This window comes from Phyllobates terribilis, unplaced genomic scaffold, assembly GCF_046119375.1.
Source record: "Phyllobates terribilis strain yellow unplaced genomic scaffold, ASM4611937v1 Scaffold_12__6_contigs__length_324123572, whole genome shotgun sequence".
NCBI classification, from domain to species: Eukaryota; Metazoa; Chordata; class Amphibia; order Anura; family Dendrobatidae; genus Phyllobates; species Phyllobates terribilis.
This window is the reverse complement of record NW_027362772.1, coordinates 38,958,112-38,971,380: the sequence shown is the minus strand read 5'-3', so window position 1 is coordinate 38,971,380 and position 13,269 is coordinate 38,958,112. Positions and strand designations below refer to the sequence as shown.

General features: G+C 47.4%; 1 protein-coding gene across 1 annotated transcript in view; it reads right to left on the bottom strand.

Annotated features, from left to right (window-relative positions):
• PPP2R1A (protein phosphatase 2 scaffold subunit Aalpha) overlaps positions 1-8,331 on the bottom strand; it is a 27,879-nt gene extending 19,548 nt beyond the window's left edge. Inside the window, exons 1-7 of the mRNA XM_073655770.1 lie at positions 8,174-8,331; positions 5,912-6,002; positions 5,472-5,572; positions 5,156-5,388; positions 3,807-3,954; positions 3,565-3,720; positions 3,313-3,427 (exon numbers count right to left, since the gene is read on the bottom strand). Coding sequence (XP_073511871.1) covers positions 3,313-3,427; positions 3,565-3,720; positions 3,807-3,954; positions 5,156-5,388; positions 5,472-5,572; positions 5,912-6,002; positions 8,174-8,314 — 985 coding nt within the window. The 5' untranslated portion in view covers positions 8,315-8,331. The remainder of the gene's footprint in view (positions 1-3,312; positions 3,428-3,564; positions 3,721-3,806; positions 3,955-5,155; positions 5,389-5,471; positions 5,573-5,911; positions 6,003-8,173) is intronic.
• Between the last annotated feature and the right edge of the window lie 4,938 nt (positions 8,332-13,269).

Genomic DNA, 13,269 nt, shown 5'->3' with positions numbered 1-13,269 from the left:
ATATGGCCTCCTTATTAACCCCTTAACAACATTAGACGTACTAATACGCATCTGTGCCCTGGGACTTAAGAGCCAGATCCGTATTAGTACGTCATGGCGATCGCGCACGCACACAGACTGAGCGGGCGCGATCGCCGCCGGGTGTCAGCTGATTGTCACAGCTGACACCCGATACTATGTGCAGGGAGCGGTCCTGCATCGCTCCCAGCACATTAACCCCCACGATGCTGCGATCGAAGACGATCGCAGCATTGCGGTGGCAAGGGGAGGTGATCGCAGATACTAACCTCCTCTTCCGGCTTCCAGCGCTGTCTGCCGTGGCTTCCAGGATGTTGCCATGACGACCCAATGTAGTCATGACAACATCCGGATCACCAGACAGCAGGAAGATTTTTTGGACATGTGCAGTGCATCTCCAAACAATCTTCTCCCTGTCCAGCGCTGACAGCCTGCATGGCACAGGGATGGTGCTGCATTCCTGTGCCGTGCAGGCGATCAGAGAAAAAAAGAGAAAGTCCCATAGTGGGACAAAGTAATAAAGTACAAAAACTATCAGAAAGTGAAAAAAAAAAAAATTAAAAAAAAGTTGTAAAAATATATATATAAAAAAAAAAAATAATCCACCAAAAATAAAAATATAATGTACCCATCAATAAATATTATAAAAAAACAAAACAAAGAAAAACAATAAAAGTACACATATTTGGTATTGCCGCGTCCGGAACGACCTGACCTATAAAACTGTCCCACTAGTTAACCCCTTCAGTGAACACTGTAAAAAAAATAAATAAAAAACGAAGCAAAAAACAATGCTTTATCACCATACCACCAAACAAAAAATGGAATAACACGCGATCAAAAAGACAAATATAAATAAAAATGGTTCCGCTGAAAATGTCATCTCGTCCCGCAAAAATCAAGCCACCATACAGCTCCATCAGCCGAAAAATAAAAAAGTTATAGCTCTCAGAATAAAGCGATGCTAAAAAATAATTTTTCCTATAAAATAGCTTTTATTATGTAAAAGTGCAAAACATAGAAATACGATATAAATGTGGTACTGCTGTAAACGTACTGACCCGAAGAATAAAGCTGCCTTATCAATTTTACCACACCCGGAGCAGAATAAAAAAAATGTAAAAAAACACAATTCCTGAATTGTTGGTTTTTGTTTATTCTGCCTCCCAAAAATCGGAATAGAAAGCGATCAAAAAATGTCACGTGCCTGAAAATGGCACCAATAACAACGTCAACTCATCCCGCAAAAAACGAGCCGTCACATGACTGTCTGCCAAAATCTGGAAAAACTATAGCTCTCAAAATATGGCGATGCAAAAACTAGATTTTACAAAAAATGCGTCTTTTAGTGTGTGACAGCTGTCAGTCATAAAAACCCCATATGATTCTGGTATCGCTGTAATCACACCGACCCGAAGAATAAAGTCGTCTAATCACTTATACCGCATGAGGAACAGCGTAAAAAATAAACGCTACGGCTGGGGTTAGGGGCTGGTATTTTTTTCAAAAGTAAGAAAAAAAGATGACGATATGGCGACTAGTGTTGAGCGCAAGTGCTCGCTACTTGAGTTTGCATCGGGTGCTCTGGTATGCATTGAGTATCGTTGGTATTTGAGTGACATGCTCGAGTCTCCGCCCCATATGCTTCACGGCCCAAAAAACTTTGCGGGGATTGCCTGCCATGCAGGAGAGATCCCCGCATGTTTTTTTTGGGTGTCTAATAACCGTGAAACATGAGGGGCAGGGACTCGAGCATGTCACTCGAGCACACGCTGTACATGGTGCATACCCGAGTACCAGATGCAAACTCAAGTAGCGAGCACTTGCGCTCAAGACTAATGACAAATTATTCAATATGATGACCTAATGTTATCAAATTCTGTGTCGTACCTCTGGGTTCAAAATGTTCACTATACACCTTAATAAAATTCTTGAGGGGTATAGTTTCCAAAATGGGGTCACTTGTGGGGGAGCTCCACTGTTTAGGCACATCAGGGGCTCTCCAAACGCGACATGGTGTCCGCTAACAAACTGAATGGAAAATCGGCTCAAATTGTTAGCGGACGCCATGTTGCGTTTGGAGAGCCCCTGTGTGCCCAAACATTGGAGCTCCCCCACAAGTGACCCCAATTTGGAAACTAGACCACCCAAGGAACCTATCTAGATGCATAATGAGCACTTGGAACCCCCAGGTGCTTCACAAATTGATTCGTAAAAATGAAAAAAAAAAACACTTTCATTTTTACAAATCAATTTGTGAAGCACCTGGGGGTTCCAAGTTCTCACTATGCATCTAGATAGGTGCCTTGGGGGGGGGTCTAGTTTCCACAATGGGGTCACTTGTGGGGGAGCTCCAATGTTTGGGCACACAGGGGCTCTCCAAACGCAACATGGCGTCCGCTAATTATTCAAGCAAATTTTACAATCAAAAAGTCAAATGGCGCTCCTTCCCTTCCGAGCCCTGCCGTGCGCCCAAACAGTGTTTTTTCCTAACATATGGGGTATCTGCGTGCCCAGGGGAAATTGCACAACAAATTTTGGGGTCCATTTTTTCTTGTTACCCCTGTGAAAATAAAAAAAATTGGGTCTAAAGTAACACTTTTGTGAAAAAAAAGTTAAATGTTCATTTTTTTCTTCCACATTCCAAAAATTCCTGTGAAGCACCTGAAGGGTTAATAAAGTTCTTGAATGTGGTTTTGAGCACCTTGAGGGGTGCAGTTTTTGAAATGGTGTCACTTTTGGGTATTTTCTGTCATAAAAACCTCTTAAAGTGACTTCAAATGTGATGTGGTCCCTGAAAAAATGGTTTTGTAAATTTTGTTGGAAAAATGAGAAATCGCTGGTCAACTTTTAACCCTTATAGCTCCCTAACAAAAAAAAATTTTGGTTCCAAAATTGTGCTGATGTAAAGTAGACATGTGGGAAATGTTATTTATTAACTCTTTTGTGTGACATATCTCTCTGATTTAAAGGCATAAAAATTGCAAAAATTTTCAACATTTTCGCCAATTTACCGTTTTTTTCACAAATAAATGCAAGTGATATCGAAGAAATTTTACCACAATCATGAAGTACAATATGTCACGAAAAAACAGTCTCAGAATCAGGGGGATCCGTTGAAGCTTCCAGAGTAATTACCTCAAAGTGACAGTGGTCAGAAAAATTGGCCTGGTCATTAACGTGCAAACCACCCTCGGGGGTGTTAAGGGGTTAAAGCCCTGGACAACCCCTTTAAACTTGTTAGGTAACAGTCTGCTGATTAGCTGGTTGGTGGGCACAGGCAATGGTAGTTACCTTTGACCTTGTGGGAAGCCGCCGCTCGCACCTCAGCCTCACAGTCCTTCATCAGGTTTTGGAAAGCCGGGACCAGGTCAGTCTTGGTGATTTCGGGACCAACAGCTTTCTGGAGCTGAAGGTGAGGAAGAGACATGACACGGGATTAGGAGTATAATATCGAGACTAACATTTTAGATTTTATGGGATCTCAAGAAACGATATAGTCTTCTTTCTCTGTTAAGGATTCTGCACCCAGAAGACATCACCTACCTCCGTGAACTTGTCGGCCACCATATAACGAACCCGCCAGGACTTGTCCTCGGCAGCCTGGCGCAGCGTGGGCATCACCAGCGGCTCCAGCTCCTCCTGGGGTAATAGCTGGGCAATGTTGACGCAGGCCTCCACGGCCAATAGACGCACAGAGTCCTGGGAAAACACAAGTAAGGAGGCTGGACGAGGCCGTGCATGTAGGATGTACGAGGATGGGTCCCACCACGCGGGTTAGTCTGTACCTGCTCATCAGAGGCCAGATTGGAGAACATGGGGATGATCTCGCTCTTCAGGTAATCCAGCTCCAGAACTTTCGCAAACTCCCCTAATTTAGAGGCGGCGGCGCGTCTGACCATAGGGGTGTCATCTGAGCACAGGTTACGGAAGTGTCTAGGGCAGGGGAAAAAAAAAAAAAGTGAATTTAGTAATTGCCCCACTTCTCCTGCTTCTCTATCTGCACCTCACAATATACAATCCACAAAGACATCTCTGGAGAGGGGACATATCACCCTCACATTGAACATATGGGATTAATTATAACTGGGAAAGTGAGAAACTAATTATAAGAGAGCTGACACTTCAACCTCCATTGAAGTAGGGACCCCTGCTGTGACCAGGACATTACAGCATAGATCTTTTCTGGGAACAAGCCACCAAGGCTGGGATCCGTATACTCAAGAAGCGGAGAAGTACACGTCTGGAGGCAAGAGCTTCCTTTGTTTAAAGGGCTTGTCAGACACTTTCAAGCGAGTGAGGAATATTGGTGTTTATATTGATCCGATATTTATGGGAGATACATTTTCAGCAACGTAGCAAAGGAACGAACATAACGCATTCACTCTCATCACTGTAACCCCTCCAACTTAATATCGGTCCGATGGCTAATGCTATCCATGCAATGTCTCATCTCTATAGAAAGGTAAAATTGTAATAAGAAACATTAGGGCAATATCTACTGCCTGTGACCTCCAGGGGCGAAGATATCCTGAAAGTTGGGGACCTCAAGCTTTTTTAAGACCTAACATATCCCACAACCAACCTCCCATATGAGCTCACCAAAAGGTATGTGGGTAAAATGCAGAATTTGGGTTTGGTCATTTGTCAGACCTGGTTGGACAGAACCCACAGCAAGCTGTACCTTTTTCCTACTTCCCTCCACTAAGCTCTGGGCCATTTCTGTGACATCAGGTTTAGTAATTTTGTTTTGTGATCCCTTTTACGCTATGTAATTGTATATATTGTATTGTTCCCATTTTGTATAATCTTTGTATATGTTTTATAAAACACTGCCCCTACCTTTCTGGATTAAATATATCATTTAATAGCTCTGTTACTCTTGCTCTATAAACCGCACCCCTGAAGCCATACCTGTAACTAGTGTCCAATTGGCCTGTATAAACTATTGGTGGTGGCAGCTAGTAGTTCTCTTGTTATTGTGGAGCTGGCAGTGACTGTACCGGGGTATATACACATATACCATGAGCAGGAATTGGAGGTGTATATACCATACGCTCACTGTTAGTTCCCCAATGACCGGCCTAATAGTGGAAGCAGCCACGGCCTCATACTAGTAATTAATCCATTTACTCACTGTCTGAGTTCTGCTTTGACGGTGCTTGAGACCCGGGGATAGCAGACGCTGAACAGGCCGCAGGCCGACGTGCGGGAGGTGAACCAGTCTCCGCTGGCCAGGCGCTTCACCAGGGGTACAAAGTGCGCCTCTAGGTCTGCAGGGGAGTGCTCATGTGAAATCGCCCGAAGAGACTCCACAGCTCTGTCCCGAACCACAGTCTCCTCCACGGTGGCCAGGCTCTCTAGAGGAGGCTGCAAGGTACAGAAGTGGTCAGAGAGGCCACCTACATACAATGCCAGAGGAGGACATCCATTTACTGCATAGACAGACCTACCAGTAAGCAATGCACAAACTCCGGACCCCCAACCAGAGACGTAAAGGTCCCCAGCTGTTCAGCCAAGGCCAGCAGCACTTCATCCTCATCATAGATGGTATCTGCAGACGACAAATAAGACATTTACTGGCACGTCCACTGCTTCTGTTATTGCCATCGAGTCTGTAAAGTGGACTGAGGTTTTAGGTCTGGAACCGAGCAATCACAACCCTTTCCAACACTGTAGGGGCAATTCCTGGGTACTGCAGAAGAGCTCCCATTGACTTCAATACGGCACCTGAGAGGGCTGCGCTCTTCGGCTCCATTCACAGCATACATTTGGGAGCTATTTGTGGGGGGTGCCAGCTGTTGGACCCCCACCACTGTGATACTGATGGTCTTAACCTAAGAATAGGTCTTCAATATGATAAGCTCCTTTAAGTCGCCACCATCCCAAGTACCTGTCAAGAAAGGTAGGAGCTCGCTGCGGGTCCTCTCCACCCCCAGGGCCAGAGCAATGGTGGACAGCTTCTTAATACTGTTCAGACGGAGCTGCGAACAAAAACAAAGAAGATCAAAGGAGGACAATTACGATAGGGCGTAAAAGAGCCCCCCAATCCTCAAACCCACACCCCCAGTTCTATGCGCCCACTGACAGCCTGGCGATATGATCACAGGGTACAGATGGTTGACCATGACAAGGGAGGATCAGTAGCCATGTTTCATTGGAGACCGTGATTTTGAGAATAAGTATCAAAAAATAAGAACAGATATGTCAGCGGCAGCTTGTTGACAGGAAGACACTGTGTAAGGATGCTGAGGGTCCGGCAGCCAGATCCCCCCAGGCCAGGAAGTGACTTTATGGCTCGTGGGGTCCGACCTATGGGACTCCAATCCTGAGAAAGAAGCGGGGGCAGCGGCCCCTTCCCCCGCCACAATCCTCAGCGATCGGACACTCAGAAACATTTCAGCATTGACCAAAATAGAAAGACCCCACTAATCTACCTGATGAGCACGTATCTAATCTCATGCGATACCTCAGCGCATCCAAGCGCACCCTCTGCGATACCTCTGTGCATCCACTAAGAAAGCAAAATGAGGGCACCACCAAATATAGTAATGGGATCACCTATAGCAAGTACGTACCAAATGTGACAAAGAGAAAGAAGCCATGCTATAAATAGGGAGCCCCATATAAAATACGAAAAAAAAATATATACACTGTAATATAATATATTATATAATTTTATTAACAGACTGTAAGAACAATTTAAAAACAATTAAAACAGTCATAAGAGAGAGTACACAAAACCCACAATAGGGTATAGAATGTCCCTGCCAGGTAAATGTACAAGCTCAATACCAATAAATAGATGGTCCAGAAAAATATAAAAAAGTATAAATACAAAAACATAATAATAAATAATTATTGCTTCATAAATAAAAACAGATCTGCACAATAATGTGGATAACTGACACCACAATATATTCACACTAAAGCTGTGCATGGATGTCACAAAAATATATAAAGTCCTACATAATCAATGCAGAAATAAACCCAATAGGAAGGGAGCAAGAGACTCCTGTGAAAACCTGATGAGGGTGAATATAAGGAGTAAGCTCAAGAGCCGAAAAGGTGTAAAATACCCTGGACCAAATGTAACGAAGATGGCGCTAGGCCCGCCCCGTGCGACGCCTCAGCGCATCCAGGCCCGCCCCGTGCGACGCCTCAGCGCATCCAGGCCCGCCCCGTGCGACGCCTCAGCGCATCCAGGCCCGCCCCGTGCGACGCCTCAGCGCATCCAGGCCCGCCCCGTGCGACGCCTCAGCGCATCCAGGCCCGCCCCGTGCGACGCCTCAGCGCATCCAGGCCCGCCCCGTGCGACGCCTCAGCGCATCCAGGCCCGCCCCGTGCGACGCCTCAGCGCATCCAGGCCCGCCCCGTGCGACGCCTCAGCGCATCCAGGCCCGCCCCGTGCGACGCCTCAGCGCATCCAGGCCCGCCCCGTGCGACGCCTCAGCGCATCCAGGCCCGCCCCGTGCGACGCCTCAGCGCATCCAGGCCCGCCCCGTGCGACGCCTCAGCGCATCCAGGCCCGCCCCGTGCGACGCCTCAGCGCATCCAGGCCCGCCCCGTGCGACGCCTCAGCGCATCCAGGCCCGCCCCGTGCGACGCCTCAGCGCATCCAGGCCCGCCCCGTGCGACGCCTCAGCGCATCCAGGCCCGCCCCGTGCGACGCCTCAGCGCATCCAGGCCCGCCCCGTGCGACGCCTCAGCGCATCCAGGCCCGCCCCGTGCGACGCCTCAGCGCATCCAGGCCCGCCCCGTGCGACGCCTCAGCGCATCCAGGCCCGCCCCGTGCGACGCCTCAGCGCATCCAGGCCCGCCCCGTGCGACGCCTCAGCGCATCCAGGCCCGCCCCGTGCGACGCCTCAGCGCATCTAGGCCCATCCCGCGTGATACCTTTGTATCTAGGCCCATTCTCTGTGATACCTCTGTGTATCTAAGCCCATCCCGTGTGATACTCCTGCAGTTAGGGGCGGGTACTAGGAGTACCATCAGCTGAGATACATGCCGGTGCCGGACTACAGCTCCCAGCATGCAGCGCACAGGGGCGGCCGGACATGGCTCCTCCTCGGGCCCCGCAGGCCTTCCCTGCCCCGGGCGGATGCACAGCCGGAGCCCGCACCCAGCACCCGCTCCCCGGCGCCTCCGCCCTCACCTGCACGTCCTCATTGCGCAGCTCGTCGATGAGCACGGCAATGGGATACAGAGAGTCGTCCCCGTCAGCCGCCGCCATCTTGCTTCTTCCTGTCAGGGAGAAAATGAAGGGGCGGGGAGAAGGGGGCTCCCAAGCTTTCATGCAGGGGCAGAAAACTCCGCCTTCTTACGCGACGTCACTGCCTGTGAACGTTTCTAGCAACGCTTCCGCCTAGGCAATGTCCCCTGGAGACCGTCGCTAGGGTGATCCGTTACTAAGGCGCTGCCGTGACGTCATCAGGTGAAGCTCAGGCCGCCATTTTGGTGAAGGTCTGTTATGGGCAAAGCCTTTCCCTTATCTGTTATCGGTGATGCCAGGACTGTCAGGAGACAGAATATGTCAGGGGGTGAAGCGTTTTACAGAATATGTTAGGGGGTGAAGCGTTTTACAGAATATGTTAGGGGGTGAAGAGTTTTGCTCCTGGCTACAAGATCATAGTCACGGGCAAAGTCACTTTTTTTTTAAACCATAATTTATTAGCCAATCACATTTCCCCTCATATTTCATAATAACACGGTCGCCATCATTTACAGCGATTCTGATTGGCCCCATGTTACGCTCACGCTCGAGCAAAGGTAATGGTGTTACACCCCAGAGAAAGTGTCGCTGTTCTAAGAGGATTTTCCTGACGTTTTCTAGTCCGTAAACAGCTGACAACACAGCAAAGGGATCTCATTGTGGAAAGTTATAAGACTAGAGATGATGCAAAACATGTCGACAGGGACATTAAAGGAGCTGCAGGAATTTCTGGCCAGTCCTGGTTGTGTCCTGCATGTGACATCAATCTCCCATATTCTCCATATGTCCATCCTGTGAGGTGGAAGCCTTTTCTTACAAAGAAAAACATCCAAGCCTGGCTATGTTTTGCCAAAACCTCCATGAAGTCTGCCAAAAGCATGTGGGATACGTATTATGGTCTGATGAGTCAGACGGGGGAACTTTTTGGTCAGAATTTCAAAGAGTACAAAGGCCGACACTGAGCATTCACCAGAAGAACACCATACCCACAGTGTGGCATGATGGAAGCAGCATTGTGCTCTGGGGCTGGTTTTCGACAACTGAATTGGGGATTTAGTCACAGTGGAGAGAATTATGGACAGATATCAGTCAACTTTGGAACAAAACCTCCAGGCTTCTGCTAAGAAGCTGAAGACGAAAAGGAATTTCAACTTAACAGCCCTAAGCGACCTCCAAATCACCAAAAGCATGACTTCACCAGGAGAAAATGGAAGTTCTGCAATGGCCCAGACCTGAACCCAAGTGACAATCTGTGGGGGGCTGTACACAGGAGATGCCCTCGAAACCTGAAAGATGTGGAGCTCCGGCAAAGATTGTCAATTGTAGATGTTCTGCGCTGATAGACTTAGACCCAAAAAGACTGAAGGCGGTCAGAAATTCACAGGCGGCTTCTACAAAGTATTAGCGTAAGGGTGTGCAGATTTATTCAACCACATTATTTTACTTCCTTTTCTACCCGGTACTTTTTCAGTTTATTTTATAATGGATTTGTACAAATTATGGGCGACGTTAAAGGTGGAAAAGTTCTGAAATTATTTTTCTTGGTTTGAACTTTTGTAACAGAGGTGTGTAGACTTTTTTATGTATCCACTATATATACCACAGTATTGCAGTATATAGTAAAAAATGGCAACCTGATGTGAAGCCTGGTTACCGAGTGTCACGGCAGTAAGTCGCATGCCTCCTTAGCGGCGCCCTACTCATCGTGGTCACAACGTGGTTTCTCCTTGGGTTGGGCCGGCTCGCTGAGTTTTTCCTCTTGCAGCACTCCTCTGTACTACCGCAACAACATGTTGCTTCCATTTGGAATTAGAGGGGCGTGGCTTGATTCTACAGGAATTTAACCCTGCTCGGTCCTGCAGAGATTAGGTTCCCTGACCTATCCTGTGCCAGCAGGCTCTATTTTAGGAAACTTCTTCCACCACTTCTTGACCAAACATTGGTTCCTAGTCAGTTTGTTCTGCTAGTGTCCTGTCGGTGTGTCTTTTGTTTCTCCTGCTATTGACCCGGCTCCTATACCTGTCCTGTCTGATCTTTCCGCTCTTGACGTCATCTACATATACTGAACCTGTGATGCCTACCCCAACCTTGGACTGTCTGACCTCGTTTTTCTCTTCTCCCTACTGTACCTCGTACCCGTGCTTTTGACCCTCCGGTCAGCTGCTGCAGTCCCGGGGACCGCCCCGGAGTGGTACCTGGTGTCTACCGCCAGCCAAGCCTATCCTCACCACCAGAGGCTCCAGTGAAGACCTGGTAGACACCTAGTCATGCCTTTCCGGGGTAAGCATGGCCCATGGCACAGTGGGTCCACACCCACCCGTGTTACACAGGGAGTACAGACATGGCAGCAAGTGGTTTGGAGGAAGCCTTCAGCAGGCCTGTAGCTACTATGGCACCTCATCACAGCACGCCATTTTGTAGCAAAGGAAGGTGTTGTGTGACGGGCATCTGAATGAGGCACGCAGGTCCATTTCAACCATGGACCTGCGAGCAGCTCCTTATTGAAATGTATAGAAGTCCCTCAGAAATTTCCGGGAATGATTCTGAAAGTAGATGGCTGAGCACGCAGATTTTGCAACCACTGCAGGCAACATTACGTGAACTGGAAGCTTCTCTATGGGTGCAGACCATTGTGTGACTGTGTTCCCTTCACATCTAATTGGGAAGTTGCTTTTGCAACTACTGAAGTTCCCACACGGTCTAGACATTCGCTATGAGGATGTGTAGTATTTTTACTTTTTGTCTGTCGTGGACAACTTAATATGGAGGGGCAGAAATGTTATTTCTCCACCATATCTTTTACCCGTGACCCAACAACCGATAAACACCCAACTAGGTAGAATAAAGGCAGCATCTAAATGACCCCCTTGGACAGTCCCAAACTTTTTTACAGTGCCGGAAAATTCAGTACTGCCCTGGGCCAAAAAGTGGATAGGTTTAATGTCTCCACCTATCCATATTACATACCCGTATCTAGTATTTCGCAAAAGTTTAAGCGCAAATCTTAATTTTGCCAAAGATTCTTGTAAGCAAAGTAGTTAAATGAACTCTTCTACAGAAAGAAGAGATCTGTTTTTTAAGCTCCCCCCCCCCACATACACATTAGACGGATGTCGGCCGAACCTGTTGATATGGATGGGTTTGGCCAACACTCTGATGTGTTGGGGGTACCAAGGATTAATCATCGGGGGAGATGTAGATTGGGTATGGCCGATTTAGGAAAGTTTGTCCTCCTGGAGATAAGCCTCCGGCAAAGATGTCAACCGATGACTTCCTGATAGAGAACACAGTGCTCGGCTGAAGGAGCGCTCTTGTGCATGGGAGAGACGGATGAGATGGCTGTCAGCCGAAATGATCGGCTGAAGTATCCAATATCTTTACAGAAGTTTTCCCCAAACTATTGATCTCATAAAATAACATTTTAGTACTTGCCCTACCTGAGCTCTCCACCTCAGTCAGGGTCTTTATGTTTAGGCTGCAGCAGTCAGCAGCACACATCACGGTTGCAGCCAATCACTGAGCTTGTGCCACCTACATTGAAAGATCTACCGAGCTTAATGATTGGCGTCAACGGTAATGTGAGCAGTCGACATGCAGCCAAAACACTGGACCGTCAGAAAGCTGATGCTGGATCCGAGGAGGGTAAGTACTATCTGATTTTGTTATTTTATGTGAATGTTACCATTTGGGAACCAATTTTTTAAAAAGTGGAAAACCACTTTAAGAGTCATCTATAGGTAGCCAATCTTTAAGTATATGTGAGCGGTATCTCAGGCCCCATAAAGCAAGGTCAGCACTTGGTCCAACAAGCAACCTCCTCTTATTACTCCTCATAGACCAGGAGTCACCACCTCCAACCTCCAGTCCAGCGGCCTTAAAATTTCCATAGAGGAACTGGTTGTGCTGCCAGTGACCATGCACGTTCTGTACACAGTGCAGGGTCAGGCACTAGTGACCTTCCCTAGCCGTAGCAAAGGGAGACCCAATGTTGCTCCCAGCGTCCACCTTGGTTGCTACCCAAGCAGAGCTAGGAGTCATCTAGGTAAATTTCCCTCTGAGAGAAGGGAGCCAGGCGTTTTCATGGCAAAGTGGAACCCGATGGCCACTCACTCCCCCCTTAGACAGATGAGGAGTGAACCCATAAGGGAACTGCACCCAGATATGTCCTAGTGACAAGACACACAGTCATACGGTGACACACAAGTGAAAATAAATAAATAGTAAAGTTTTTATAGGACCTTCTACCAGAAATTTAAAAATTCCATATCCTAGCCAAAAGGCCTGGAAAAGGGTGTGTGTTAAAAAAAAAATGCACAGTGAGTTAAGGCACTCCAGAGTCATCATGCATGGGGCAACTCTGGCTCTCAAACTCACCCGACCTAATGACATTCAATCCTGGAGGCCAGGGTCTCATCCGGATGACTGTGTAAGCCACTCGGCATAGTAACCACCACACCGTATCCAGTGTGAATAATCTACCTATCTTCTAAGACTGCCCAGGCCAAATCTGCCTTTTTGAGCGATACTACACTTGATCATAGCCAAAAGGTCTCATGCAAAGACCATACGTTCTCCATAAAGTGTGCAAAAAGATTGGCCCCTTTAGTACCACTAGGAGGCACTAGAGAGACACCTCTCTTTCTTCTTGAGAATAACTCATTTCCATAGAATTTTTCCCAGGGAGCATTGCCTGACCTATAAGTCTCTACAATGAGAAATATTTTCTCCTTTCTTAATACATAAAGTGGACAAGTCGTGCAAACTCCCTGAGGAGCCCTGACATTGTGATCCCACAAAAACCCACAGATAAACTGAAAATGTAGTGATATTTAGTTTACAAAGGTAGAAAAAAGGAAGTACAGTAAAATCATTGCTAGATAGACAGATAGTCACTCACTGCTCACTCGAAACCCTAAAAGGTAAGAAGCTGAGGAAGTGAAGAAAGTGAGATGACTGTGAGACTGCAAAAGTGCCACCAAGTCTCTGCGTGGTCTGATGGCCACCCACATGTTTCTCACGTGTTTTTTAAATCTCATCAT